Raw genomic sequence first — 27,386 nt, forward strand, 5'->3', positions numbered from 1 at the left:
GGACACTTTATCATGATTACCAGGATTTCTTTTTTTTTTTATTAGAATCTTGATCACTGTAAAAAATAAAAAGAATAAAAACTAAATTTAAATAAAAAATATATTAAAAACCTTGAAAAGAAAAGTAAAATAGGTGTGTTGTGTGTTTCTGGCTGCTGCTCCGTGCACTCCCATCTCGCCTTCTGGACTACTCTCCTCCCCCTCACCCTGTGTCTACTATAGACTTGCCAACCTGCACACATTTTGTGTACCAACCACGCAATTCTCGGTCAGATTACGCAGGTATGAAATGCCAGCTGAAACTACGCGAAAGAATGTGTGTGTGTGAGATTTAATTACGGAAAAAAATAAATCAATACAAAACAATACTGTACATTGATTAGGTATTAAACCTCAGCCCTGGGATTGGACCAGATGATGTGACCTGTGGTTCTGTAAGCCCTCCCCTCCCTCTCCTCTCACTCACTCAACATCCACTGAGGGCAGCGATACTTTATTATCCACCGAGGCTGCATTGCCGAGGCCAAATGGGAAGTGCGGGAGTAATAAGCACAAAAATGTGACATTAATGTTGACATATAAAGCTTTGCTAATAGAGATGCACCGATCGATCGGCCGGGTTTTCAGCTTGATGGGCCAGTACGATGCTCAAACCCGATACCAACAAAATGTAACGTAGCTGACGCTCAAATAAAGAGACCGACAGAAACAGAATTATGGCTGTTTGGAGGCACTTCAAGGTAAACAAAGATTGGATAAATAATTCATCGCCTGACAATATTCCGAAATTGTGCAGACTGCGTATTTATCACTGTCACTACAGCTGAGCGTCTGCTCTGGTTGTTCCTAGTGCACGAGCTCCAAGTCTCTCAGTAAAACGAGTTGTTCGATTTGATTCAGTTGGATTAATGCATGGTGAGTTCCAGTGAATGAGAGTGAAAAGAGTCTGTCATTTATTATAATTACTTTTTTTTCCTGGCAATGATTGCAATTAATTTTGGAACACAATTATCATATAAAATATAATAGAAAGGTATATTTGCTCTTAAAAGTTGAAGACTTTTATTGGAAGTTTGAACTGGACATTTCCATGTTAGTTATATGTTGTGTTCTACTAAAACTCAGTGAGTTACAGGTTGCATTATACTGAAGCTTAGTGACAGTCCCATATTCTGTTTGATTGGAACTCAGTGACAGTTTCATGTTCTATTATTGTTCCATAGTGAATAATGAACAATAATAAACACAGTGTCAAAATCAGCAATCTCACTATTGTGGTAACTGAAAATTGCAGCAGTCGTCTGTATGTGCAGCTGTCCTATCATGTGAGCCTGGTCAGATCACATGATGTATTTGTCACTGACATACGGCAGATATACCCAATGCGACCAAATGATAAGAAAATTTGATATAAACTCAAAATGATCGGACGACAATGTAAGAATTATTAAATAAAGTTTTATTATGAACATACAATTGAATGAACATCTGAAATGGCCAGAAAGGTCAGACTCTGGAATCGGAATAGACCAAGAAAATTGCAATTGATGCATCTCTAGTTGGTAAACATGTTCTGTTTCTTTATGAGATGATGCATTTCCAGGGGTATATCCTTATGAGATTAGTTTGTATACTGTATATACTGTAGTTAGCCGTAGCGGCTCGCATATGATGTGATGAGCCTCGTTACGAGACGGCTACGGTGTGAATAACTGATGGAGTCATTTAGCTGCAGTAACTCAAACGCCACGGAGACTCCCTGTTACACTATTGTGGTACCACAAATATTTTCCCAAGGTTGGCAGGTCTGCTACTCTCATTGGCTATAGCTCGTTGCATCACTCCCGACACAACAGGATATTAAACCACGCTTGATATCTTGCTGGCGTCTTGGGCAGTCTGATCCCGTGAAGCGGTACACACCACAAGCTCGTCGCTTATGGGAGCGCACTATGATTTGCCTCTGATCTAGGGCTTTGCTCTGCAATCTCCAAAAACCTGTTGGCGAGTGGAAAATCAGGCAACAATCACGCAGTCTGAACTCGGCATGACAAGAGTTATTGTATTTTGTGTATTTTGTTCTGTCAGTGCCTTGCAGAGGGTAGCGTTAAGTTCGATTCCTCAGGATTCAGACATTTTCACGCACGTGTCAACAAATTTGAAGCTCAGATCAGGCAGCTACTGTGCACACTTCCTCAACTTCACCAGAAATGCTGAAAGTGACAAAAGCGAAATCAATGAGGTCTTGATACCATTCAAGATAACCAGTATTATTTTGGGACTTTTGGAATTAAGCTTGTAAGTTACCTGTGTGGCCCATCTGTTCGGGATGGGGCCTGGCGATGTAGGGGACGCTCCCAAAAGACGCAGGTTCCGAAGTCGTCAACTCTAGTCAAACAGAACAAGTTTAACATCACTTCACATATTTTGTACTTGTGATGCGAGACTCGCAAACAAATCATTTGAAAGAATCGGGAGTCACTCCGGCAAAATAGTCCTTTGCTTGTTATCACACAAAATGAATCAAAGACGAACGACGAATCACGACAAAGAGCCAAACATTCCATCGCTATTTTCTACTACACCCAAAGACACGGAGCGACCACCATCTTTCATTTCACCTCTGCCCTCCTCGTCAAACGTCTCGTGCTCCTCGTCCTTCTGGTCTCCGTGCACGATGGGGGGTATTCTGACACAGAACTGTCCGTCTTTCTGCACAGCTGGAGCCACCCGCCATTCCCTGAGCGGCACCTCGATGATGCGTTCGCACAGGAGAGGGAGCACTGAGCATCTGAGGGCTTCCAGTAGATCAATGACCTGGGTGATACTGGGTCGGATGAAATACAGTTAAAGGTGTCAATCCAGTCCCATTGGAGGAGAAATTCCAGCCTGGAACCTTTAAACTCTAAGCCTTAGAGTTTGTATAAGCGTTGTTTAAAGGTGCTATCTTCTGGTTTCGACATTTTACTACTAGAGGTTCTATTAAGGATGCATGGGTGTTCCAGATGGAAATCCTTAAATTAATTCTCCTAAATATAAATAATCATAGTGAATTTTGCATATAAGCAAATCACAATATCCACTTACAGACCATAATACTACAAGAGTCCACAGGTTCATCACATTCTAAGTCAGTAGAGGTCAGTTCATTAACTTCTAGAATAATAATACTACTGATGATGGATGATATGACACTTAATCTCATGTCCGCTGTCAGTTCAATTCAGATCAGATGAAATGTTCACTACGCACTTCGCCACGTAGACGGTGCACACGGCCCCCTGGTGAAGATACGGAATCATGGTGGGTAAGACCAGATGTGGACTGATGAGGTCCAGAGCAACCTGCAAAAAAAACAAAACATAAGAAATTTCTTTATAATGAGCTAAAGTACTTGTTTTTAGGCCTTCCCGCACGAATGAGCCAGACGTTTAGAACCATAGGCGGACAGCTGGCACTCACTGAGTTAAACCCCCAGCCGTCCAGGAGCACGGAGGCGGTGCAGAGGTCGGCCTTGTGGAAGCTGACATTGTCAGGCCACTCGTCCCCGCGCCGCAGTCTCCACGACGCCCGCCAGCGGTTGTAGTTCTTCACCGCCCGCCGGTGGTGGTCGTCCCGGACCTCCACACTCAGCACGCGACCCCTGGAGCCCACTGGGGATAACACGCGTTACAAACAATTGTAATTAAGAATTTCATTGTCCTTTTTTTTTTTTTTACCCATTTCACGTCACTATGATAGTGGCATTAAATAAAACGTGTAATAAGTCACGTCTACATATTGCAGAAGATAAATTTTATTGGCATTGAAGATCAGAACACTGGCATCATTTGGGTGAACTCAGACCTGCCAACCTTGGGAAAATATTTGTAGTACCACAATAGTGTAACAGTGAGTCTCTGTGTTTACCAACTAGAGATGCATCAATTGGGATTTTCTTGGTCGATTCCGATTCCGAAGTCTGACCTTTCTGGCCAATTCAGATGTTCATTCAGTTGTATGTAATAAAACATTATTAAATAATTCTTACATTGTCGTGCGATCATTTTGAGTTTATATCCGCCATCAGAGAAATCAAATTTTCTTATCATTTGGTCTCATTGGGTATATCTGCTGTACGTCAATGACAAATACATCATGTGATCTGACCAGGCTCACATGATAGGACAGCTGCACATACAGACGACTGCTGCAATTTTCAGTTAACACAATAGTGAGATTGCTGATTTTGACACTGTTTATTATTGTTCATTATTCACTATGGAACAATAATAGAACATGAAACTGTCACTGAGTTCCAATCAAACAGAACATGGGACTGTCACTAAGCTTCAGTATAATGCAACCTGTAACTCTCACTGAGTTTTAGTAGAACACAACATATAACTAACAACTATTTGATATGGTAATTGCATTCCAAAGTTAATTGCAATCATTGCCAAAAAAAAAAATAATTATAATAAATGACAGACTTTTCTCACTCACATTCACTGGAACTCCCCATGCACTTCACCAATTGAATCAAATCGAAGGACTCGTTTTACTGAGAGACTCGTCCAGAACCGAGTCTCAAGAAACAGTGAAAGCTTTCATCACTATCGGAGCTCGTGCACTAGGAACAACCAGAGCAGACGCTCAGCTGTAGTGACAGTGATAAATACGCAGTCTGCACAATTTCGGAATATTGTCAGGCGATGAATTATTTATCCAATCTTTGTTTACCTTGAAGTGCCTCCAAACAGCCCTAATTCTGTTTCTGTCGGTCTCTTTATTTGAGCGTCAGCTACTACGTTACATTATGTTGGTATCGGGTTTGAGCATCGTACTGGCCCATCAAGCTGAAAACCCGGCCGATCGATCGGTGCATCTCTATTACCAAAGCTTTATATGTCAACATTAATGTCACATTTTTGTGCTTATTACTCCCGCACTTCCCATTTGGCCTCGGCAATGCAGCGTCTGTGGATAATAAAGTATCGCTGCCCTCAGTGGATGTTGAGTGAGTAAGAGGAGAGGGAGGGGATTTTCCAGGTCACCTTATTAACATTTTATTGAATCTAACGATTTCACAAAGGGTCTCCATTTCCTCAAATAAGATGTGACAAATATGCAATAATTTAGTCGGCTTTTGTAAACAAGACAAAGAAATTGTATTCCCTGCTTTTTAAAAATCCAAAGTTAAATACCATTGTTCATATTGGTATTGTGTCTGTGACTCCATATTTCACATTCACTGTAACTTGGCTCTTACAGACCTGCTCGGGACAGGAAGAGCGACATCGCCCCTGAGCCAGAGCCCGACTCCAGCACGCAGTCCCCCTCGTTGACGTCCATCATCATCAGCATGGTGCTTGCGTCCTGGGGGAGGGAAAGGAATCTTCAATTCACACACTGAAAATAACAAACTTTCGCTCATCATGCATTAAACTAACTGAATCAAATGAACAAAAAATCGGACAAATCGAACGACTTGCTTTACCGAGTGACTCGTCAAGAACCGAATTTCAAAAAAAGAGTCAACCTTTCATCAATACGAATGGTCGCCTCTTTTAGACCGAAACTGTTTCTGATGAACACAGAGCTGCCATTCTGCCTGGAGCTGATGAATTAAATTAGTGAGTGCAACCTTGCAATTTTGATCTTGCAACACAATAGCTACAGTGGCTGGACAACACTGGCCCTATATAGATACCTTTGGGTAGGCTATGGCCGGACCCCTCTTCATGTACAGAACGTAGTCCTCCAGGCTGGGACGGCGGACCAGGATGGGGATCCCCTGGGTGGTTCTCGGGTGCCGGCCAGCAGGCCGCCCGGCCAGGTCGTCATGCAAGATGGTCCCCCAGGAGCTCTGCAGACGCATCCCGGCCTGCAGCTGGAACATCTTCCTGAACTCCACCCGGCCTTTCTTCCGCTCTGCCACAAGCAGCTCCCCGAACACGAGGGGCCGCTCCCCAGGGAGAGATGCCGGCGTTGCGCCCGGATCCCCGGGCTCCGCATTGGTTTCGGGAGCCGGGTCTGGAGGGTCCTCCGGAGACACAGGGGTCCCTGAATTTACACTTTCTTTTGCCAAGTCTGAAGCGCTCCATTCCTTCACGTCCGGTTCCCCCATATGCTCCCTCAACTGCTCCACATCGGGGGTCAGGGCATCCCGGGGCAGCAGGCCACTGATCCGCTCCAGGGGAGACAGGGGTCTCCGTCGGCGGAGCAGAGAGTCCAGTTTGGGGCCCTCGTTCTCGTTCCTTCTGGAATGACCCGCTGAAAATGTCCTCAATGCATGGTGCCAGGTGGGCAGCCTTCTTAGGTTTTGCAGGTCCCTGTATCTCCGGTGTCTAAGGTAGCAGAGGAAGATCCGCAGCAAGGGGGGAGCCCCTCCCAAGGGTATGCATATAGACATTGGCACTAATTTATGCAATTGTTCCGATGATGATTGTCTTTTAAGTAAGCCCTATCCGAGGAAAAGATAGGTAGATAGATAGATAGATAGATAGATAGATAGATAGATAGATAGGGAATTGTGGTGTTACAGCAGCAATAATGGTAATAGGCAATGACGTAGTAATTATATAAAAAAGAGAATTTGGCAATATGCAATCAACCTACAAACTTAAAAAATATATAAAAATATTTAATATACAGCAAATAGTACAAAAAATGTGCAATAAAAATAAACCTAAATATTTTAAAATAGAAAAAAATGGCAATATGCAATTAATGTCAAAATGTAGTAAAAAGATTTTGAAACCTACAAATGATGTGATGGCAAAATGGCAAGACACAAACCTAAAAATGTACTAAACATTAAGAAATTGTTTTTATTATTATTATTATTATTATTATTATTATATTATTAAAAAATAGAAATTGTCAATATGCAGTCGATCTTAAAATGAACTACAAAAAAAAACATTTTTTTTTTTTTACTGTTTCAGCTGCTGCGGTCGGGCAGCGCCTCCGCAGTCACACAGCGAGGACAGAGCGACTGAGACGGAGTTTCTTCCCGCAAACCATAAGGACTGTCAACGCTGAACTCACCAGGGGCCACAGGGGCCACTCACCCACTGCCTTACTGTACTGTACGTAGCATACTGTACTGCATACTGTACTGTGCGGTACTGTTCTAAAACTGTACTATATATCTTAACACACACTACCTCTCTTTATTTACATGCCACTATACTGCACATATCCGTATATACACAAGTCTCTTCCTCTTATTTCTAGTTTGAATTCCTACTTTGTATATTCCCCTTTTTCGCTCTTATTTGATTCTATTTACTAATTGAATTGCGTTTTAGGAATCAGTTAGTGAATTACTTAGCTATTGTGCCAGTTAGTTACTGACCAGTTAGTACTCCGGGTGTAGAATCTCCGGGGGCGTTGCAATGTCATCTCGCTCCACAACGCCGGTATGCACAAGTACGTGATAAATAGACATCTTGAAAAACAAAATATGCAATAAACCTCAGTATCGCACTGTGTTCACACGCCGTCGATCCAATCACAAAGCGCAGGCGAACATGTCGACATTCCACGTGTTCGCGGATGAGCGACGCGACGCACAAGCTCCAGCGTCGCCTCAGCCCCGTCGGCGTGACGTCGTCGCCGGCTGCGAACGCTCGCACGTTCCGCGGCGTCCCCACGCAAGCAGGACGCCGCCGCGCGGACGGCAGGAGCGCACGTCACACATGTGCGACGTGCGCTCAGGTGCAGTACCTCAACGCTTTTAGCAGGGGGCAGGCGCGATCATCTTTAGTATGCGTTTGAATTTAAGGGACACTTTGCTCTATTATTATTATTATTATTATTATTATTATTATATTCTCATTTTTTTTTCTCCCCCTTAAACTGAAAAGAAGCGCATTTCTGAGGAGCTAAAGATGCTTAAAAAGTTGAGAACTTTGCAAATGCGTCAGAAGTGGTGAAATTGTATAAATTCAATGGGTCTTGCGCATGGGTGTGGCAAAATGGATTGAGAGCGCCCGTACAAATTTTCACTAATAATAATAATAATAATAGTAATAAAAATGTGCCTTAATGTTATTAATGTACTATATTATATTAACATACTTTTCTATTTTTTTGCAATAAAAGAGACTTTCAAGCTACAACCACACAATTTGTGACCATGAATGTGTTATGGAGATGACATATTAGCTATATATGACATTGACCCAGGGTCTATTGTATAATCCACATATGGAAAAGATAGCAAAATTAATCACAATCAAACAAAGTGTATTTCATGATTTGAAATGTTTTATGCATGTTATCTGCAATATCGACACACAGAACTGTAATACACTATATGTACAACTAGCATAACTGTTTTTTTCATATTTTTCTTTTGAGAATGACATGTATATGACAGTAACTTGGCCTGTGTGGTTAAAGTATGTGTGAGATCTGTTTTGTAGGACTAGATGTTAATATCCCTTGATTGCACACATGAGACATGCTGCCTCGACTCGAGATGCGGGGAGGTCAAGTGAGTGATGGCGTCTTCTGCGTTATCAAGTGGGTGGCTTCTTTCTCCGGTGTTTCATGCCCACGACACCTCCAGAAGTCTCAGAGGTAACCGGGCCTGGGCTACCCCCTAGATGCCATGTACTCACTTGAGGGCCTAGCCCCGTTGGTCCCCTGCCTGTTTTCACTGGGGCTTCTGCCACCAGTTAGTATGGGAACCAGACCAATCTGCAGCTCATGTTTCATTTGCTCTGCAAAATATGTCTGGCCACCCTCCCATTCCAATTGATTTCCACCCGACTTTTCCATGGTCGGCCCAATCACAACCGTTTATCTAATATGGGACGGGTTTGATACAATGACGATGCAGAGAACAGCTGTTGATGCACCTTACCAAGATGGCTGTCGCTGACGTGGAACCGTCAGCTGGATCTACAGTATTGCCATTGGGGCACCTTACCAAGATGGCTGCCGCTGATGTGGAACAGTTGAACATTGTGCCAGTATTAAACGAACTGGACGGTATATTTTCTCGAGAAGCTTTTGTTAATAAGAAAGATGTGTTTGCCGTACTTCAAACACAATTTGGTAAAAGTTTAATTTACCATCTCCCTCGCTCAGTGCTAAGTCAGCGCTATCTTTTCTATCGCTTACTTTTGGCATTTACACACAACTGACATATTGTGCCATCCCAGCGGATTATCACAAATATGTTTGAGAGTGCTTCAAGGTAGTTTGAGTTGCAAAGTGCGCCGTACTATTCTTTCAAGACGTGGGTTTGAGTAGCACTTTGCCAAAGACGGGTGAAATTTTGACAGGACCCCGCTTTGCAGAAGTCCCAGTGGGTTATTCAGGGCCCAGGTGGAATGTCCTTCCTCTTCTTCCAGACCCACTGACTACCTTTTCAGCATTTCTGGAGAGGTCTTAGGCCTGTCTTGGCACATGTTGGTAGGAATTCCCTTTGTCAAATCTGTTTTCTTCCTCTGGAGTAAAGAGAAGTGATGGCCAGGACTGCCACATGCCACTGCCCCGCCAGTCTGGGCTTTCCTCCACTCCAGCTCTTACCTATGGAAATTGAATGCTAATCAATGACCACGTTGGGCTTTAATTTCGTTTTTGTATTAGTAGTAAATAGCAAAAGTAATGTGTTTTTTCGAAATAATAGGTAAATAAAAGTATTAATAAATTAGATTAATAAAAAAAAAAATGGAGGTGTAAAAAAAAACAATCAAATAAATGAAACAAACGCTGTGATTTCCGGACACCGGGCCACGCCCCCGCCCCCGCCACCCGACTTCCAGCCAATGGGGAGCGGGAGTCGGGCAGCCTCGCCATTGCGCATGCCCGGAGCGACCGCGCTCACACGTGGTTCTGCCCTCTCCTCTCCTCGCCTAAACCACGCAGGCTCCAGCAGCAGCAGCCTCGAAAATGGCGGCCGACGGTGACAGCGGTTCGCTGGCGGGGCTCCCCTGCGTTTTCTCGCCCAAATCGCGACAGTACCTGGCGTTGTGCGCTCAGGATGGACGACTCCGCGTCTGGAACACCGACAACCAGACGCTCCACCAAGAATACGTGCCTTCCGCACACCTCAGCGCCACCTGCAGTTGTATAACCTGGGGACCATGCCGGACAGCCAAGGTGCGTGAGACGTTGGTGGTGGTGGTGGTGGGGGGGGCAAGGCCCGCGGTCCACGGTTCTCGGTTCTCCAGCGGGTCGTGTTTTTGACACTAATGTCAGCGGGGTGACCGAAGGGCCTCGACGGGCCCGCACCGTGCGTTAACGCGGGCGCACTCCCGCGTCTGACACCCTGCGTGCGGTTGGACGAGCAGCCACGTTAGCAGCTGGCTACATGCTAAGCTACGTTAGCTTCCCTCAGCTGCGTAGACGCACATGTTGGCCCCCACATGGTTAGCTCTTACGACCTGATTTCTCTCGTAAAAAAAAAAGTTATTTCAGGTCTCGTTTCGTCGCAAAAAAACATCCACAATGAATAGTTAACTTGTTGGAATAATCTTTTTAATATTAGTCAGTCATTTTATTAACGTATTTTGTAAAATACGTAGATTTTGAGTTGACGGCAGTGTTCGAGCGGCCACCATTACTCTTTGCTGGGCTCCGAAGCTGTGGGTGCTAACACTGTACCTATATTACATCTATATTTATCATAAACATGACTGCGCTTACCTTGGATCGTGTCTCTGGTGTGCAATTGTATAATCGGTTGATATTCCAATCTCCGATGGGTAGTTAAAGATGTAACTGGACTAATTATGATATACATTTTTTGATATTATAATTTGTCCCTTTTGTTAAATGTCTACCAAATAAAGGGTCACCGCTTTGTCGGGGGGTGTCTTCTGTTCCACTGGTGCCAATATTAGAATGAACGTATGAAATGATCTATTACACTTATTGTGATTACATTCATTTTAATAAGTGGCGTTTATTTCTGGTTAATGCGTGCTTATTATCAATGAGATTGTATATGTTTACCATGTACAATTTTTGACCTAAGCCATGGCAGGGATTTAGTCATGACATTGGGATAATGTAGACCTACTCACTGATCTATTGTCATCCTTGCCTATTATTGTACAAGTATTTATTCATTCTGGACACCGGGTTCTTACCAGCCCTACCAATACCTTGACAATAGCCCCTTGTGTGCAGGAGTGCTTGTGAAGTCCTTGGGGGAAAAAACGAGATGAATATCTATATGCATTTACACCAATCAGCCACAACATTAAAACCACCACTGATATTCTGTACCTCCCCCTCATTTCGCCGAAACAGCTGACCCGTGGAGGCATGGACTCCACAAGACCTCTCAAGGTGTCCTGTGGTATCTGGCACAAGGACGTTAGCAGCAGATCCTTTTAGTCCTGTAAATTAAGAGATGGGGCCTCCATGGATCAGGCTTGTTGTTCCAGCACTTCCCACTGATGCTCAATCGGCTTGGACCCTAACCCCGACCATCGACATCATGTAGAAGAATACGTGATTCATAAGACCAAGCCACCTTCTTCCATTGCTCCATGGTCCAGTTCTGATGCTCACGTCCCCATTGTAGTCATTTTTGGTGGTGGACAGGGGTTAGCATGGACACTCTGACCGGTCTGTTGCTACGCAGTCCCATACACAGCAAGCTGTGATGCACTGTGCTCTCTGACACCTTTCTATCATAGCAGAATTAACTTTTTCAGCAATCTGTGCTACAGTAGCTCTTCTGTGGAATCAGACCAGACGGACCAGACTGCACTCCCCACGTGCATCAATGAGCCCAGGGCTCCTGTGACTCTGTCGCCGATTCACCGGTTGTCCTTCCTTGGACCACTTTTGGTAGGTACTAAACACTGCCTACTGGGAACACCCCACAAGACCTGCTGTTTTGGAGATGCTCTGACCTAGTCATCTAGCCATCACAACATGGCCCTTGTCAAAGTCCCTCCGATCCTTACACTTGCCCGTTTTTCCTGCTTCCAACACATCAACTTCAAGAACTGACTGTTCACTTGCTACCTAATATATCCCACCTCATGACAGGTGCCATTGAAATGAGATGAGCAACGGAACTCGGTCGTTAAGTGAGGAGTAGCTGTACTAATATAAATAAGAGACAATGAAACTAAGATAATATTCAAATTAATAAAGACCACATTGAAATGTATTGTATAACTTCTTGAAAATGGAAAAATAGTACTGAAATTCCTTGAATCTTTGTCTAATACCAGAATGAACCCGGTGCGCAGAATGTCCCACTATATTTATACTCATTCAATACTAGCACCATACTACCACTTTTATATAGCATTTAGCATGTTCTGCATGTTTTTCTTTATTATTATTTTATTTTTACCTTGATTTAGACTAAGCTTTTTCTGTTCTTAATTGTCTTTACGTTAACGCACCAACCCTTAACAGATTAACAGATTTTGATTGTGGTGATTATCAGGATGGTCCTCGGCGAAAGAAGAGGAAATCGGAGGCGGTGCAGGTGGAGGAGAAAGCTGACCTGCTGGCCATGGGCACGGCGGCGGGCACGGTGCTCATCTACAGCACGGCCAAGGGCGCTCTGCACTGCACCTTGGTGAGCAATGCCAACGCACATTAGAATCAGAGTGCCCTCTTTGGTTAATTTAGAAAATGCCTATTGAGGTCAATGGAATTTCTCAAATTAAAGTAGCAGTGTAAGATTCGGACCTTGTCCACACATACGGGTTCACACATATTGGTATTTTTACAAACATAGTTTTTCTCTGTGGTTTGGCCTCCTGTCCACACCAAAACGGTGTTTCAGGACTCTGAAAACAAAACTTTTGAAAAACTCCATCCAGGGTCAAGATTTTTCAGAACTGTTTCTGCATTTTTGTGTGGACCGGTGAAACCGAGGTTTCGCCAGGCGATGACGTCATGACCTCGAATTATGATGGGCAAGATGTTGTTTCACACATTAAGCATGCACCAGAAGCCTGCAAACAACTGCGGACGACCGGTGTGTTTGTGTGTGGCTAGTACTGTGAGGTTTAAAGTAGGGTATTTTTCCGTTAATATCTTCTAACCTTTTTAAAAGTAAAAAGAGTTTGGCGGCACTGTGATCTCTGCGTTTCCCTGTTTCTCCAAACAAAAACAATAATTACAGTGTATTTTTATTGTAGATGTATTTTTTGTACTTGAATGAAACAAAAAACACTGTGCCTAACACGGAGTTGGACTGGACAAACAAAGACGTCTGGTCACCGTAGTTGAATTACATGTTTACAAGTACCGTTACTTCATCATTACACCGCCGTGTGGAGTTGTCTGTCTGGTCCGTCAGCTGTAGCTCACATCTCAATTATATTGTGACGCTTGGCGGAGTCGACCAGACAGAATATAGGTTATATATGGGGATGGTAGCTCAGGCGGTAGAGCTGGTGGTCTAGTGATCTAAAGGTTGCTGGTTCGATCCCAGGCTCCTCCTGCTAGCATGCTGTAGTGTCCTTGAGCAAGACACTTAACCCCTAATTGCTCCTGATGGCTGCGTCCGTCGGTGTTTGAATGATTGTAAGTCGCTTTGGATAAAAGCGTCTGCTAAATGACTAAATGTAAATGTAAAAATGTAATGTATAGCCGAGGCCGGTTTTATGCAATCTGCGTTATCATTATTTTCAAATAAAATTATTTTCATTATAAATATAAGATTTGGTCTTCCAAAAAAATATATGTTTTTTTTACAAAAATGTGTCTTGAAAAGAGGGGGGGTGTCGTTTCATATTTGTGTCAATACATTAATATGAATACTAGGGTTGTCAGGATTCTCTAAATCCTTGATGCGATTTTAGATTTAAAGTTTTTCCAGCACTGATGACTATATGCTATTGTAAATGCTATCGAGTGGGCTTGGGTGATCGTGCGATATTCAGATCGCTGGGGGCCAGTGATAGATGATTTTATTGGGGACGGGGGGTGCATAGAATAAAGATTACGTTGAAAAGTGATATTTGTTTTGTGTGAAATCCCTGAAAATGGGGGAAAAAAAATAAAGTACTTGAAAGTCCTTGAATTTAATTTTGCAATGCCAGAATGAACCATGTCAAATTATGGTGGACAAAAAAAAAAAATTGTAGTAGTTTTTGTTTCCTCTTTTGTTTTTCTCAAATCATAGTTTGAGTTTTTCCTAGTAGAATTTTTCACATTTACCCATTTTGATTTGCATTTGTGAGCAAAATGGGCTTAGTGCAGAGCCCTGCCCTAACGGTGTTACTGGAATCCTAATCACTAAGAAAACTTAAGGATAAAGTTGATAACTATGTTGGAATCCATAAAATGTTGAGCATATTTTTCAGTTTTTACAGTAGTAGAATATGATGTGTAAATAGAAGTGTTACTATGTTGTCCAGGTAACACATAGTTCTACAATTTATCCAGCTCTGAAAGTTCATCAGTCAGGGAAAATATTTGACGTTCCGTTGGTGCATTTTTAGCCACCTTGCTCCCACAAAGTATTTCCGTGAATTTGATCCCCTTTTCTTTCCTCTTTTGCTTCCGTATCCATCAGGATGGCGGCCACAGTGGAGGCGTGCGGTGCATCCAGTGGCATCCGGAGGATGGTCTATTGTACAGCGGCTCAAATGACACACACATCATAGAGTGGGACCTGCAGACGGGCAAGACGCGCTGGTCAGTGTGTCTGCTCCGCAAATGAACTTACTGTAGATTGAAATGAAACTGCTTTAAATCTTTCCCAGGTCTCTCCTGGAACCTTACTGTGTGATAAACTGCATGGGCAAGACACAGGCAAACAAAATATTTGATACTTTTTTAATTAAAAAGATTTTCATGACAAGTTGTTGGACTAGTCTGTGCTGCAAAATCACGACTATATGAATACTCGTCTTAGTTATGAATCAAAATGTTTATATCAATAGAAATAAGACTTGCTGCTCCCGGAAGACAAGCATCACTAACCATTTTTATTATAAGTCAGGATTAATTAAAAGGAAAATACTTCTACAACTTGGATTTACAGATGGCTATCAATTCTCCAAATCAAACTTGGGAGTAAGTTTTTGGGCGTTTCTCACGCAAGCCCACTCATGTCTCAGCTTTGTCCTGGATGCGCATTGAACTACGGAAGCTCTACTTGGCCAAACCTTATTTCTCAGTGGCAGATGTAGTGCGACTCAAGAGAACAGCTTCAATGTCGGGGTGCACATCTTGGTCTGTGTTAGATTCAAACGGGGCTCTTACCAGGGGCCTTGAAGCGCTTGGGGGGGATTTAAAAAAAAAAAAAAAAAACAAGTACTTGAAATACCTTGAATTTGAGTTTGTGATAGCAGAACGAACCTGGTTTAAAACTCCCAAGAAAAACCTAAAAACTGCTGGTGCATGTCAAGCTTCAGCGCACCATAGAGGCATTTGTGTTAGCGCTCTAGTCAATACGTTACCATGGAGGTGTGATTGAAAGTAAAAAATAAACGGGTCGTGGTGGTATTTTAATGGTGCTTTCTCCAAACTCAGGCTCTTCAAAAGCTCAATTATTTTTGTATCACATTTTAAAATCTGTACTGTACTTGTGCTATGAAAGTGTTTGCCACATTCGGCTGTTTCCAGCCTGCCAGTTGGTAAAACATCATGGCAACATGTTAGTTCTTCAAAACTCTCGCCAGACGGCAGCTTCAGAAGCATTTGCGTGCAGACTGGGGATCCTATGTAAAGGAGGATAGATGATGGGATGTGAATTCCACATCTGTTAAGTGATGATTTTGCCATACGGTAATACAAAAAAATGTGGTTTTACCACATCCGCAAATCATACCACAGAGCTCTGTGAGGAACCTCACCTAGAATCTTTTTCAGGGCCATCTAAATATACATATTATTTTGATCATAACATTCTCAACTATTTTTACTGTGATTTTAACTCTAAAATCTGCAAGGCGTCCTATGTCTCAAAAATATAATAAAAACTCAAAGCTAGAAAATCTATTTGTTTCCTTGTGGTTTTAGCTTTCCTAATAACTTAAGGTTGACTCTGGCAGAGTTTTGAGTTCAAGCGCATCAGGTTAAATAGTTCATCTTTCTTCTCCATTGATCATCAGCACTTCATGTTTCTGCCCAAAAGTGTGGTTTGGCTGAATTCTCTTTGCTCTGTCTAAATTTAGCCAAGAAGCTCAAAGAGGCAGATTAATGCAATTAAGTTGACTTTTTAAATCAAAATTTAAAATATTTGTATTACATTGGACTTTTGGATTTTATAAGCATAAGATATTGATCTTGTGTAAAATTCCCTGTGATGATGGTGATAATATATTCTCTCTAACAGCCTTCCCTGTCATATTCTCCTCCATAAATCCTGTAAAATCAAAGGAACGAGTGTGTAATTTGATGTTGAATTGGATTTCGTTCTGTTAGAGCTGACGTACTGAAACTCGCGTTAATTGAAACGCAGCATAACTTTATTTTTATAGAGTTACGAATGCGAACTGCGTCTGTATGTTTGAACTAACGACTAGAATCGGAAATCTTTACAATAGTTTCTTATAAGTTTGTGTGTTGTTATCCTGTCCGTTCAGCAAGTGGAAGGCGGACCGCGCGGCTGTGACCAGCCTGTGTGTGAGCCCCGACGGTAAACTGCTGCTGTCTGCGGGTCATGTCATCAAGATGTGGGACCTGGATACCAAGGAGGTGTACAGGGTGAGTCCGGATGAAATGCTTTGGTATCCTGGTGTCATGGTCAGCTTGCTATTCTATTCTAAACTACTTTTGCGTGTTGCTTTCTGTGTGGCCGCCTATAGAAGTTCACAGGTCACGCCACGGCCGTAACGACCCTGTGTTTCGCCACCACACGGCCCCCGGACAGCAATGGCCTCTACTTCCTCTCTGGGGCGGCGCATGATCGACTGCTCAGCGTCTGGTGAGTGCACCGGGACGGGACCATGGCCATCGTCTCGTATTAAGTGCATTTGTGGTCACGTGTCAGGAGCCCGCATAGAATCGGGTAGATCACCCTCTGGTGGCCCCCTGTCTCACTACGCATTGTTCTCGGTGTTTAGGCAAGTGCGGGAGGACGGCAAAGACAAGAACTCTGTGTTGTCTTTCACGCTGACGGATGAACCACATCACATCGACCTGTTCACATCCAGCAGCAAAGAGGAGGTCAGGGAGCAGCAAAATCATATCTGAAGTTGTTTCTGCGGTTGGGTTTTCACTATTATGTTTGTAATGTTATGTGATGTTCTCCATCCAGGCCATGAGGTTGGCAGTGGTGTCCAAGGACGGGCAGCTGCATCTCTTTGAGCACTTTCTAAATGGGTGAGACTCTAGAACGCTTCACCTCTTTGTGTATGTCATGTTGTAAAAGGGTACAAGTTAAGTTCTCTTCAAGGGGTTTAAATCTTTGTGTATGTTTCCTGGTGTCTAGAAAAGGTTCAGAAGCGCTTGAATCGGAATCGAGCCGAAGCCTGTTGTTGGTCTGTTCCCTAACCCCTTGATGTCTTCTTCCCAGGCCATGCAAGAAGCCCCTGACGCCCTCCCACACGGTGCAGATGTCTGGCAACGAGAAGTGCCCGGTGCCCATTCCCCTCCTGGCCGCCGCCCTGGGCACAGATCGGCGGAGCGTCCTGTTGGCCTACGGCAACCACCTGCAGCCTGTGATCGAGAGAGTGGTGAGCAGCGTCTGTAGAGGGACGAGGTCTTCGTTTCCCTGTGTCTTCTCCCCCACCGTCACTGACCCATGTTCTCTGCCCCGTTTGCAGGAGATAAACGCCTCTGAAAGACATGTCTGCTTGACCCGGGACGTCAAGGCCGCGCTTTCCCTCTCCGTAGAAACCACGGTTTCCAAGGTAACGCAAAGAGATCCGTTTGGGCTTGTACGCGCTCACAGTCGGTTCCAGTCACTCTTGAAGGAATTATTGTTGTCTGTGTGAGAAACTGTAATTTGGTCTTTGTGAAAACGAGACATGAAAATAACAAATCTAACCCATTCCAGGTGAAAACACCCATCATCAATGCTAAAAGCAAAGTTTTGGTCCCAGGGCTGCCTGGTCACCAAGCCCCCATCAACCTGAAAGGATCCGAGAAGAGGAAGAAAGGCTTAGATGCAAAAGAGGTATGGTGGTTCTAAAGTCCACGTACGGGAGGCTTGAAGTGGGGGGGATTGTCCTGGTCTCACGGTGTCCCCTTCCCGTTCAGATGTCTATAGCAGAGCGCCTGGGCGAGATAGACCTGTCCAACGTTTCTACTGAAAAGGGCCAGTCACAGACGGCACCCTCTCTACAGACGGACAACTTTGCCGTCCTGCTGGTGCAAGGACTGGAGAGCAACGACCCTGACATCCTCAATGTGAGTGCTTTGTACACCTTGCACTTGTATTATGACTCTAGATTTTTTTCAATATTATTATAACATAGTACTTGAGTCCAATTCATAAAATCCAAACATCATAACAAGTGCTTGACAGCAGGTTGGAATCCCATTTAATTGCATCCAGACTAGTGGAACCACAGTTGCGTAGCCCCAATAACTTATGCAAGACTAAATAATTTATTAACATTTTCTTTGCACCCATTAGAAAGTTCTCCAGACCCGGAACGAGGTGGTGATCAAGAAGACGGTGGCCCGGCTACCGCTCCCCACAGTCCTACCGCTGGTGAATGAGGTAAGGGAAGGGTTGAACGAACACATTGGAGTTTCCTCAAGTGGCTATGATGTAATCATGTGGACAGTTTCATGAATGCATTCATTATTATTATTATTTTTTTTGTAATCTGGCAAGAGTAAATATTTTATTCAGTGAATAAATATACTGATGAACACATGTTGATTCACACAAACATAGTGCATCCCGAGTACTGACCCATCAAGTTCAGTGTCACTGTTTATAAGCATCTTTAACTCCGCCTTTTATTTATTTCAGCTCACAAAGAGACTGCAAGGACATCCTTATTCGTAAGTAAAACCCCTAACACCTTAATTGGCTTCTCAGGGTGTGTCTGCAGACTGTGTTGCTATTCAACTGCTGTACAACTTGACGGAACATTTTTGATATATTGTGGTCTGGATGTACTGTTAACTTATTTGACAGTCAGCATGTATAGTGAGTGCTCTTGTCAGAAGATGATGGTGAAACCCCCCCCCCACACACACACAGGGCCATCCTGATGGTGCGCTGGCTGAAGGCGGTGCTCATGCACCACACGTCCTACTTGTCATCGGTGAGTTTGCTCTCCAAAACGATGACTGTTTATCATGATATCGATTTTCCACGGTTCTCTTTATGTATATAAACAAAAATACCTATCAAAAACGTCACGCTTTAATATTTTATTTAATTGACTTTAAGTGAATTGAGCTGCCTCTCTAAGGCTCTGTTTACACCTGGCATTAGCGTGCATCTTGGATGATCCAGTCACAAGTGGACAGCTCTAAGTATGGGTGTGAACGCACCCAAGATGCATTGAGATCCGATCGCTCAGACCACATTTGGAGGTGGTGCAAGCTGCATACGGCCACTCTCTTTTAGCTGTGGAAACGCCAATGTGTCCTGGGTGAGATTGAAGGACCGCCTACTCAGCTGACGTCCTCTGCGTTTGCGGAAGTACGTACACATTGCGCGCCGACTGCTTCATTAAAATGCAAAATAAGAACAGGCAAAATTGCTTCTCGAGGATGGTGTATGCAGGAAACACGCTGTCTGATTATATTTGGGCCAAAGTACGTCAGTACAACAAACTGTAAACTAACAAAAAATATATACATCTAAAATAAAATGGGGAATGGGCACACGCAGTGGACCAGAGATCGCCTCCCCTGCAAGGTTGAACGGGACAATCCCTTACCTCAGTTGTGTTTGTTTTTTTTTTTGTTTGTTTTGTTTTTTAGTTTTTTCCATACAAGAAAGACACAAACAAAAATAGAAACACAGGAAAACCGGTGTGGCCTCACCTAGAGGAGAAAAAACCTAGACTATTTTGGGCCTAGGCCGATTGACGATTCCATCTGCAGGTGTAGGGGCAGCTTTATACTTGTTTAAATACACAAAAAAATAAATTAATATACAAACTGCCGCAGTGTTCTGGAAGAGGCTCCGTCTGGATCCTGACCCAGCACAGCGCACTGCAGCCCAGGGTGGAACGGGGTCTCACTTGGGGTCAACGTGGGGATTTGGTTCACACAATAAGCTAAATTAGCAGTTTTTTGGTTGTTTTTTTTCAATTTTGTGGGGCTGCTTTATGAAATCTTATAGGGGGGGCAGGCAGGCAGGCAGGCAATCGTATAATTATCCCGAAGAAAGGAGCCGTCCCACTCCCTGGTCTGGGGCTCTGCTCCGCGGAGGAGGCGGCGGCTCCCCAGAATGGGCCCTCCCCGGTAACAGGCGTGTCTAAGTGCACTCCTAACCGCTGCGTTGTTCCTGAAAAATATCTGAACCGAACCACGGAAGAAAGAAATAGCCTGTTTCAGAATTAATTTATTTCTTTTTGGGGACTTCTCCAGACGGGGAGAAAAGCACCAGACATGGTTAAAGCAGTGATGGGGAATACTTGCTCACCACTCATGCCCAGCCATCTCACCAATAAAACAATAATTATTTTCTTTTAAACAAATTTTATTTCATTCTTATTGCATAGTTACCAAGAGAATGGGTCAAGCATTGTCTCAATATTCTGAGGTGCCCAAAATAAAACATAAATTATTTTTATATATTTTTTTTCTCCTTCGACATTCAGGGGCCCCTGGGCACATTCCCAGATTGCCCCATATGAAAGATCCGCTTGACAACTACTTTGTCGCATTACATCACATTCTATGCGTGCGCACGGACGCATGTTAATGCCAGGTTTGAACAGGGCCAAAGTGCCATTTCTGGATGAAATGTTGACTTTCTTTTGAGTCTGCAGAAATGATCCCTGTTTTACAGTGTCAATATCGTACTTTGTTTCTGCTGTACATCACTTGTGACTCTAGAGGGAAATTTTATTTGAACATATCCTTATCTAAATGCATGTCCTTAAGCTGCCGGACCTGGTCACCCAGCTGGGAGTGCTCTATCATATGATCGAAAGCAGAGTGAAGATGTTCCACAAGTTATCTAAGCTCCACGGCAAACTTTATCTGCTCATCACGCAGGTAAGTTTTGTCAAGCCCCAGGTCATGTTGAAATAAATATCGCAGTGAACCTAGCTGAGCTGACCTCTAAAACTCGTTAAACATGAACTTTAACGCAAGATTGCTCTTTATTTATTTATAGTTCCTACATAATCAAAATCAAGGTCTTTCCACTTGGGCGAAGGTTTGGGAACCCTTCTGTATATTTCATAGTTGTATTTAAAAAAATAAAAATAAATGTATATTGTTACTAATGCCCAGACTTGGGTGATGTACTCATTAGGACCTCATTCCACATTCTGGTGAATGTTAATTCCACAGTTCTTATTCTGAAGTCACTCCATGCCATCTAAAGTATCAGACTGCAGCGGCTGTTTGCTCTGGAGTTATTAACTCAGGACTCCCCTAAAGAGTTTTCAGCATTCATCAGAATTAAGATGTTTCACTTCCATCAACAAGGAACAAACAAGCACCTATTAGATGTCAGGAATATCATTATAAAATGGAAGCTAGAACAATTGGAAGTCAAGCCCAGCTCTTGAGAGAGTCCAGATAAATTGACCAGAAACCTGGTGAGAAATGCTTAGAACCTGCAAAAAAGGGTAGCAGACACGGCTCTGGTTGTTCATTGGATCACGATACAATGCACTTTAACCAGCAAAGACATCCATGACCAGAGTTACAAAGTACTTACCTTCTGACGTGGTATCCAAACTTTTGCAAAGGGCTGTTTTACTTTTATTATTTTGAAACAAAAATAAAATCTTCCTCAAAAGTTTTAAGGAAGGTGTTCCAAGGTCAGGTCGCTTGGATTTCCATTGTAACATGCATTTTAAACTCGGGTGTCTTTTGCATTAAACAGTCAGTACATAGGTCAGGTCAATCGCTGAACTGGAGATAACTGCAGATCTTTGTCGGCACATTAGCAATTTAGAGAAAGTGGGCAGGAATTATGAAATTGCTCTCTAGTTCTGTATACATATGATCAAAAACAAAAATGTCATTTTAGTGAATTCCTCAGAGGGGGTTAATGAACTTGCACCTTCAATTTGCTAGACTACACCATTGTGGCATTCTGTAATTTCTGCAGACTGGTGGGATGACTGACATTTACATTTTATCCTTTTATCAAAATCATATTTATTAATCGATAACACGTGGTGATAATTAGAAAATAAGGATAAACACAAGTCTAAATGTTTCTATGTATTCTAACAAGCATCTTGATTTGACACAAGGTGGCGGCAGTGGACAGCAGTGCCGGCGTCGTCGACCACACAGCCAAGCTGGTGTATGAGGACGGTGAGTGTCAAACAGAGCTGCCGCTTGCCATGTCGCCATCAGCCGCTGTTGCATATCAGAAGTTGATATGTACGCGAAATCCAGAATATCAACAGAGCCTGTGGAGATGTAGCTGCAGCCTAGCACTCAGGAGTCAAGGCTTTGGTACAAGTTGACTGCTTTCAAGATTCAAGATTTTTATTTGTCACATACATATACATACTTTCATACATATATGCAGTGAAATGTAATGCAACGCACCCGGTGATAACACACAATATGTCCTAGGAAAAAAAATTCTTTCTAATAGACCGACTAACTGACTCCTAAAACGTAATACAGTAAGTTGAATACTTATAGAATAAAATAAAAATATATAGAATAAAATACAATAAAAATGAAATAAAATGGAATAGATAGAGGGAATATGCTTATGTATATACAGATATGTGCATTACATATCCATACATAGGATAATCAAGTCAACATTTTCGTTATAGGCATGCCTCACCTTGATGAGTTAGTAGCCCTTGCCCAAACGGGCGGAGCCTCTGAAAAAAATCGAAGGCACTTTTGAATTCTACACAGTAGCTTCTGCAGATGTAGCACATGCAAACAGGACTTCCTGTTGCCTGGCAACCTGAGCATTGGCGTTCAGATCCCTCCTTTGAGCGGAACAACAAGGCCCCGCTCTGTTAACTCTCATTCCTCATTACTGGACTGTATCAAACGCCTTCTAGGACCAAACAGAAAAGTACAATTGGCTTTCCTGAAATAATTAAGCCCGGCATTGTTTTATCAATGTCCCCCCTCCCAGCCGGCAGTCCGGAGTGCGAGGTGCTCGTTAAAATAAGTTTGGTAGGAATGAAATAACATAGCTCCATAGCCCACAAATGGTGCGAGAGCTATGCTCGGATTACTGCGGATTCCTTCAAAAAATAAGTTCTGTCCCGGGAACGCAGCGATTTAGAAAGTCTCGAAGATGTTTTCATTCTGCATCTTCATTTGAGAAGCCAAATGGTGATCACGGCCCTGAACTTTTACAAACTTGTTCGTGTTGTGAATAATTTGACTGATGGAAACAATACTTAAAGTGATGGAGCTAACCACTAATAGAAATGAGTTTTTGTCGCCTCTCAGCTCTCGGAAAAATGCTGTCTGGCCGATTTTTAACTGTCGAATTACAGTTTTTGACTTGATCACACAGTTTGAATCCGTTGAACCCATGGCCAAAAGTGTGTTTTCCCTTTAACCGGTGCATCTGCTGTACTGCTCGCTAGTAACCGCCTCTGCCTCGTGCCCTGACGGCCCCGTCGCACAACCGCTGTATCTCCATCCACTGCCTGCATGAATTGCGTTAGCATCGTATCCCGCTGACCCCGCGGGGAGACTCCCATCTGCCCACTCCATAGTGAGATTCCTCTATTCCTCCCTCTCTTCAAGTGCAAATACAACCCACCCCTCGGAATTCGAACACAAATGAGTTGTCCTCTCTTCTGTGCGGTAAATGTTTAAATGCTCTTAAATGTGTCCCTCTCATGTCTCTCCACTGCTCCCGAGTGTACATGCAACGCTGGGTTGGTTGTCGTTCTTGTTTCTGCCACCTGGATGGATAGGTTTTTACTTCTTCTCTTCCCTCGACAGAGTCGTCTGAAGACGAGGCCTCCGGTGATGAAGGTCTCCCCGACGACAACTCTGACGTAAGTGCCGGCGCCGCAGTAGTGGTAAGACCAAGAAGTAAGAAGTAGGCTAAAGTGAGATAACCCTCCCCCCACTCGGCTCGTTTTCTGTAGAACTGGGAGGAGGAGGAGGACGATGACAAGAAGGAGGAAGTGATGGAAGACGAAGAGGAGCATGAAGACGAGGGAATGGAGTCCAAAGCCAATGGGGAGGAAGACATGGAGCATGAAAATGAGAGCGAAGAGGAATAAGAAACAGCACCAATCACAAGGAAATTTTCCAGGCGGGATTGGGAGGGTTGACCTAAAAGATTTATATATATATACTTTTTATTTTCATGCTTTTGATTTTATCCGAACAAAGAATGGTTTTATGAAATCATAAGCAAGAGACTTAACGACTTTGGGGGTGTCACAGCTTGGCCACTAGGGGCGGTAATGGAGCAAATTGCTGTGTTTCGGAAGACAAACGAACTGTTCTGTTCAGTTAGCTCCGCCCCTCCGTTTTGGTCTGTAGTAGACATGACCGTCCCCCCGACACTGTTTCATTGAAATGACTGAAAAGGGGATCAGCTTTCTTTCTGCAGCGTGGTTCCGAGTCCCGGTGACAGCGTGCGTCGACAGTTAATCAGGTGGGCTGTTCAACACGCGCCCACTCTAAAGTCTACATTCTGCAAGTCACAATATAGACTTTTCTTTTACCCCCTCCCCCAGTGTTTCCAAACGTGCTAGTTTAAAGATGGTTTGGGCGTGCACTACGCAGGTCATCATAAAGAGGTCTAGTTTTGGGATCCAGGGCCCCTGGCTTTTTCTTTTTTGTACAGAAAGGTGCTTGGTCACAGGCGGGTGTGCCACGTACGGTCATGGATCATATCCACAACAATGTAGATCTGTATGTGCAGTGTTTGCCACTGTGTATACTCCACAGTTATCCCCAGAGATCCTTGGGATTAAATGAATTCCTGTAACATTGCGCCTCAATGCTGTTCTTTTTCTATTCCCTTATGTTTCATTTGTCCATTGTGCTTTTTCTCTTTTTTTTTTTTTTTTAAGTTTTATTTTGGCCATTCTCTCATGGCTGTTGCCTTAACCCATTGCAGAGGGGATTCAGAAAATGTGAATTTGCTCAAATTGGTAAATAAATGGGTTTTTTGAAAGGCTTATGTGTCAGATACGGGTTATGCATGTTGCAGGTATTGTTTATTTTATCGATGTGAAGCTTATGCTCTGAATTTTCATATTATGAAAGCTCTCCACCAATAACGACTCAAAGTATTTTTCTTTTTGGCTGTAGCGCTGGAGTCGACCACCTTGAACCAGATATTCAGGCCGCTTAACAAGCTCAGATAGGTACTGAAAACCACATGCGCCTTAAATCAAGACTGGGTTAGTGTATGGCCGCCTCCCAGCCCAACCTCTTTCATAGGGTTTTGTGGCGTGTTTCCCGAGAACTATTTAAAATTAAAATGCTTGCATGTGACAAACCTAACAGAAGGCATACTACCATTTAATGGAAGCAGCTTGCGAATGTTTGCTTGAACTGCTGGGACAACCATGTCTCGGTGTGGACAGATTGGAGCGTTTCAAGATCGACCTGGCATGGAGTCCTGTCTCCTGATATTAATGTTGTTTGAGCGAAAAGATAATGTAAGTACCTGTCCTTAACGCATGTAGTAATACTGAGCAGTATAGAAAGGATGTTTGACTTTATGTACTGGCACCTTGGTGCAGAGCATGGACAAAAATGAAAGCCTTTGAGGGGGCGGGGAGACATTAAAACTTAATTCCTCTTTGAAATTAATGCTCAATTGACTACAGACGCCTATTGCCATAGTCGTGTTTCTAATATCCAATTGCTTTTGCGTAGAGCCTCTCGTTTTAGTATGGATTTGGAGCATGGGAGAAAGAATTGCCTGCCGGGTTTTAAGTTATCTCAGCATTTCCATTCCCTATTGAAAATGTATACGCCTGTCCTCCCAATAACCGTACCACAGCTTGTCATGAAAACCCGGCGTTGGAATACCCCAATGAATTCCTGTAAGCTCCCTGTGAGCGTTGTCCCAGTTTGGCTGAGCAAACCGCGGGAGATGGAAGGAGCAGAGGGCAGTGCTGGATGTGCCTCAACTGCCAATGGGGAAATGTCGGTCGCTCTCACGGATGAGGAATAACAAATAGCCTCTCAAATGTCCTGACAAGCAATTGGGGCCGGAGCAAATACACTTTACTTTTTGCTGGCGAGAATCGTGTTTGACGTCATAAAAGAATATAAGTCCCGCCGCTCCCATGGAATTTATCCCGCCTAATACTATAGGACAAGCATCTGGATGCGGGGGGTTCTGACAACTGTCGTAAATATTTCATTAGCTGCTGGCGGGCAGCGCCAACACGCCCAACACTGAGAATCAAATGGGAAAGGGGGGGACGACCGGGTTTGTTCTGCAGCTTACTACCTGAACACCGACCCTCAAATGGATGTCAGAAGCCTGTGGTCGAGGGACCCTGGCTCATCTTCCAGAGTTAGAAAAATTAATAATCGGCCATTTTGACGTAAATACCAGTCGCATTGATTTAATTTTGTATTCTGAAATTAAAGGAAATGCCCCAAAAGTCCTACTGTAACTGCAACTTTTTCCACTCAATTCCAGTTCTGTGTGGACAACTGTTGCGCCAGGAGAATGTATTTTTCATGCCGTTGTTCCCAAATTGAAAACCGGGGCACGGAGAAACGGAAGCTCGCTCAACCACAGCTCGGCTTTTGGGCCGAGCGAGAAACGAGGGGGTTGATAAAGAATGTACAGAGAAGAGAGAGCAGTGTCTTGTTAATTTATTTTTTTTCTTTAAAAAAGATGAACAAACAATTATCCTCCCTCAGTGAGCTATCAATTCACTGCTTTAGGTCCTGGTTACAGCCCTAGTCTCGACTTGGACACTAGGGTTGGGGTTAATCCTCTTGAATCGCCCTGCTAGATCTGGCCCAACGGATGGTCTTGGGTTAGTTATAGTAACGAATGAAAAGATTTCTATTTGTTTGGGCCCCATGCCTTTACCAGGGAATGCAGGCTATGGGTTAGCTACCAGCAAGGCTTCACAGGGCGGTTATCATCACCGGATCAGTCACATGCACAAAAGATCTTTCAGGATATGATTTCTAAGCAACTAAGTTGATGTGCCACAGGAGCCCGTTGTAGTTTGTTCTATGGTGCATTTATATTTAGATAAACAGCAGGAAGGGCTTGGTCCTGAATCCTGGGGCCAAATCAGGGATTCAGATTTAATCATTTTTGGATATAACCGTTATAATATTCACTCCCAACTTCAAGTTGTCTCGAGGTTAATTAGGCAAGAAAATGTGCATCTTTTGGACCTCTGCATCAGCCA

At 43.5% G+C, this 27,386-nt stretch overlaps 2 protein-coding genes across 4 annotated transcripts; one reads left to right on the top strand and one right to left on the bottom strand.

Moving 5' to 3' along the window:
- Nucleotides 1-1,466: 1,466 nt before the first annotated feature.
- trmt61b (tRNA methyltransferase 61B) lies at nt 1,467-7,578 on the bottom strand. 3 transcript variants are annotated; one of them, XM_080013056.1, is made up of 9 exons: nt 7,343-7,578; nt 5,693-6,445; nt 5,256-5,358; nt 3,463-3,653; nt 3,253-3,344; nt 2,622-2,827; nt 2,308-2,388; nt 2,147-2,213; nt 1,467-1,998 (listed from the first exon to the last, which is right to left on the bottom strand). In XM_080013056.1, the coding sequence occupies exons 2-8, from the start codon at nt 6,392-6,394 to the stop codon at nt 2,179-2,181; spliced, it is 1,410 nt and encodes a 469-aa protein (XP_079869182.1). In that variant the 5' UTR covers nt 6,395-6,445; nt 7,343-7,578; the 3' UTR covers nt 1,467-1,998; nt 2,147-2,178. The 3 variants fall into 3 exon arrangements, with proteins under 3 accessions (XP_079869182.1, XP_079869180.1, XP_079869181.1); XM_080013054.1 differs by having other exon boundaries at nt 1,467-2,213; XM_080013055.1 differs by having other exon boundaries at nt 1,467-2,213; nt 7,462-7,495.
- A 2,301-nt stretch (nt 7,579-9,879) lies between these two features.
- On the top strand, nt 9,880-25,161 carry wdr43 (WD repeat domain 43). The gene is made up of 18 exons (XM_080011752.1): nt 9,880-10,101; nt 12,416-12,550; nt 14,501-14,622; nt 16,518-16,638; nt 16,740-16,858; nt 16,998-17,100; nt 17,192-17,256; nt 17,450-17,609; nt 17,700-17,786; nt 17,933-18,052; nt 18,136-18,285; nt 18,515-18,601; nt 18,860-18,891; nt 19,094-19,157; nt 20,956-21,069; nt 22,287-22,350; nt 23,974-24,029; nt 24,123-25,161. Exons 1-18 carry the CDS (start codon nt 9,892-9,894, stop codon nt 24,258-24,260), a joined length of 1,947 nt encoding a protein of 648 aa, XP_079867878.1. The 5' UTR covers nt 9,880-9,891; the 3' UTR covers nt 24,261-25,161.
- Nucleotides 25,162-27,386: the final 2,225 nt, after the last annotated feature.

This window comes from Zeus faber, assembly GCF_960531495.2.
Source record: "Zeus faber genome assembly, chromosome: 13".
Taxonomy (NCBI): domain Eukaryota; kingdom Metazoa; phylum Chordata; class Actinopteri; order Zeiformes; family Zeidae; genus Zeus; species Zeus faber.

Bases quoted from the DNA above. Each gene is read 5' to 3' on its own strand.
- trmt61b (XM_080013056.1), bottom strand. From the start codon at position 6,394: ATGTCTATATGCATACCCTTGGGAGGGGCTCCCCCCTTGCTGCGGATC. The intron at 5,359-5,692 runs GTATCTATATAG...TCCCTCCCCCAG, and splicing joins CGGCCATAGCCTACCCAAAG to GACGCAAGCACCATGCTGAT. The intron at 2,389-2,621 runs GTGAAATGAAAG...CTGTTTGACTAG, and splicing joins GTTTGACGAGGAGGGCAGAG to AGTTGACGACTTCGGAACCT.
- wdr43 (XM_080011752.1), top strand. From the start codon at position 9,892: ATGGCGGCCGACGGTGACAGCGGTTCGCTGGCGGGGCTCCCCTGCGTT. The intron at 18,286-18,514 runs GTGAGTGCTTTG...TGCACCCATTAG, and splicing joins ACGACCCTGACATCCTCAAT to AAAGTTCTCCAGACCCGGAA. The intron at 18,892-19,093 runs GTAAGTAAAACC...ACACACACACAG, and splicing joins CTGCAAGGACATCCTTATTC to GGCCATCCTGATGGTGCGCT.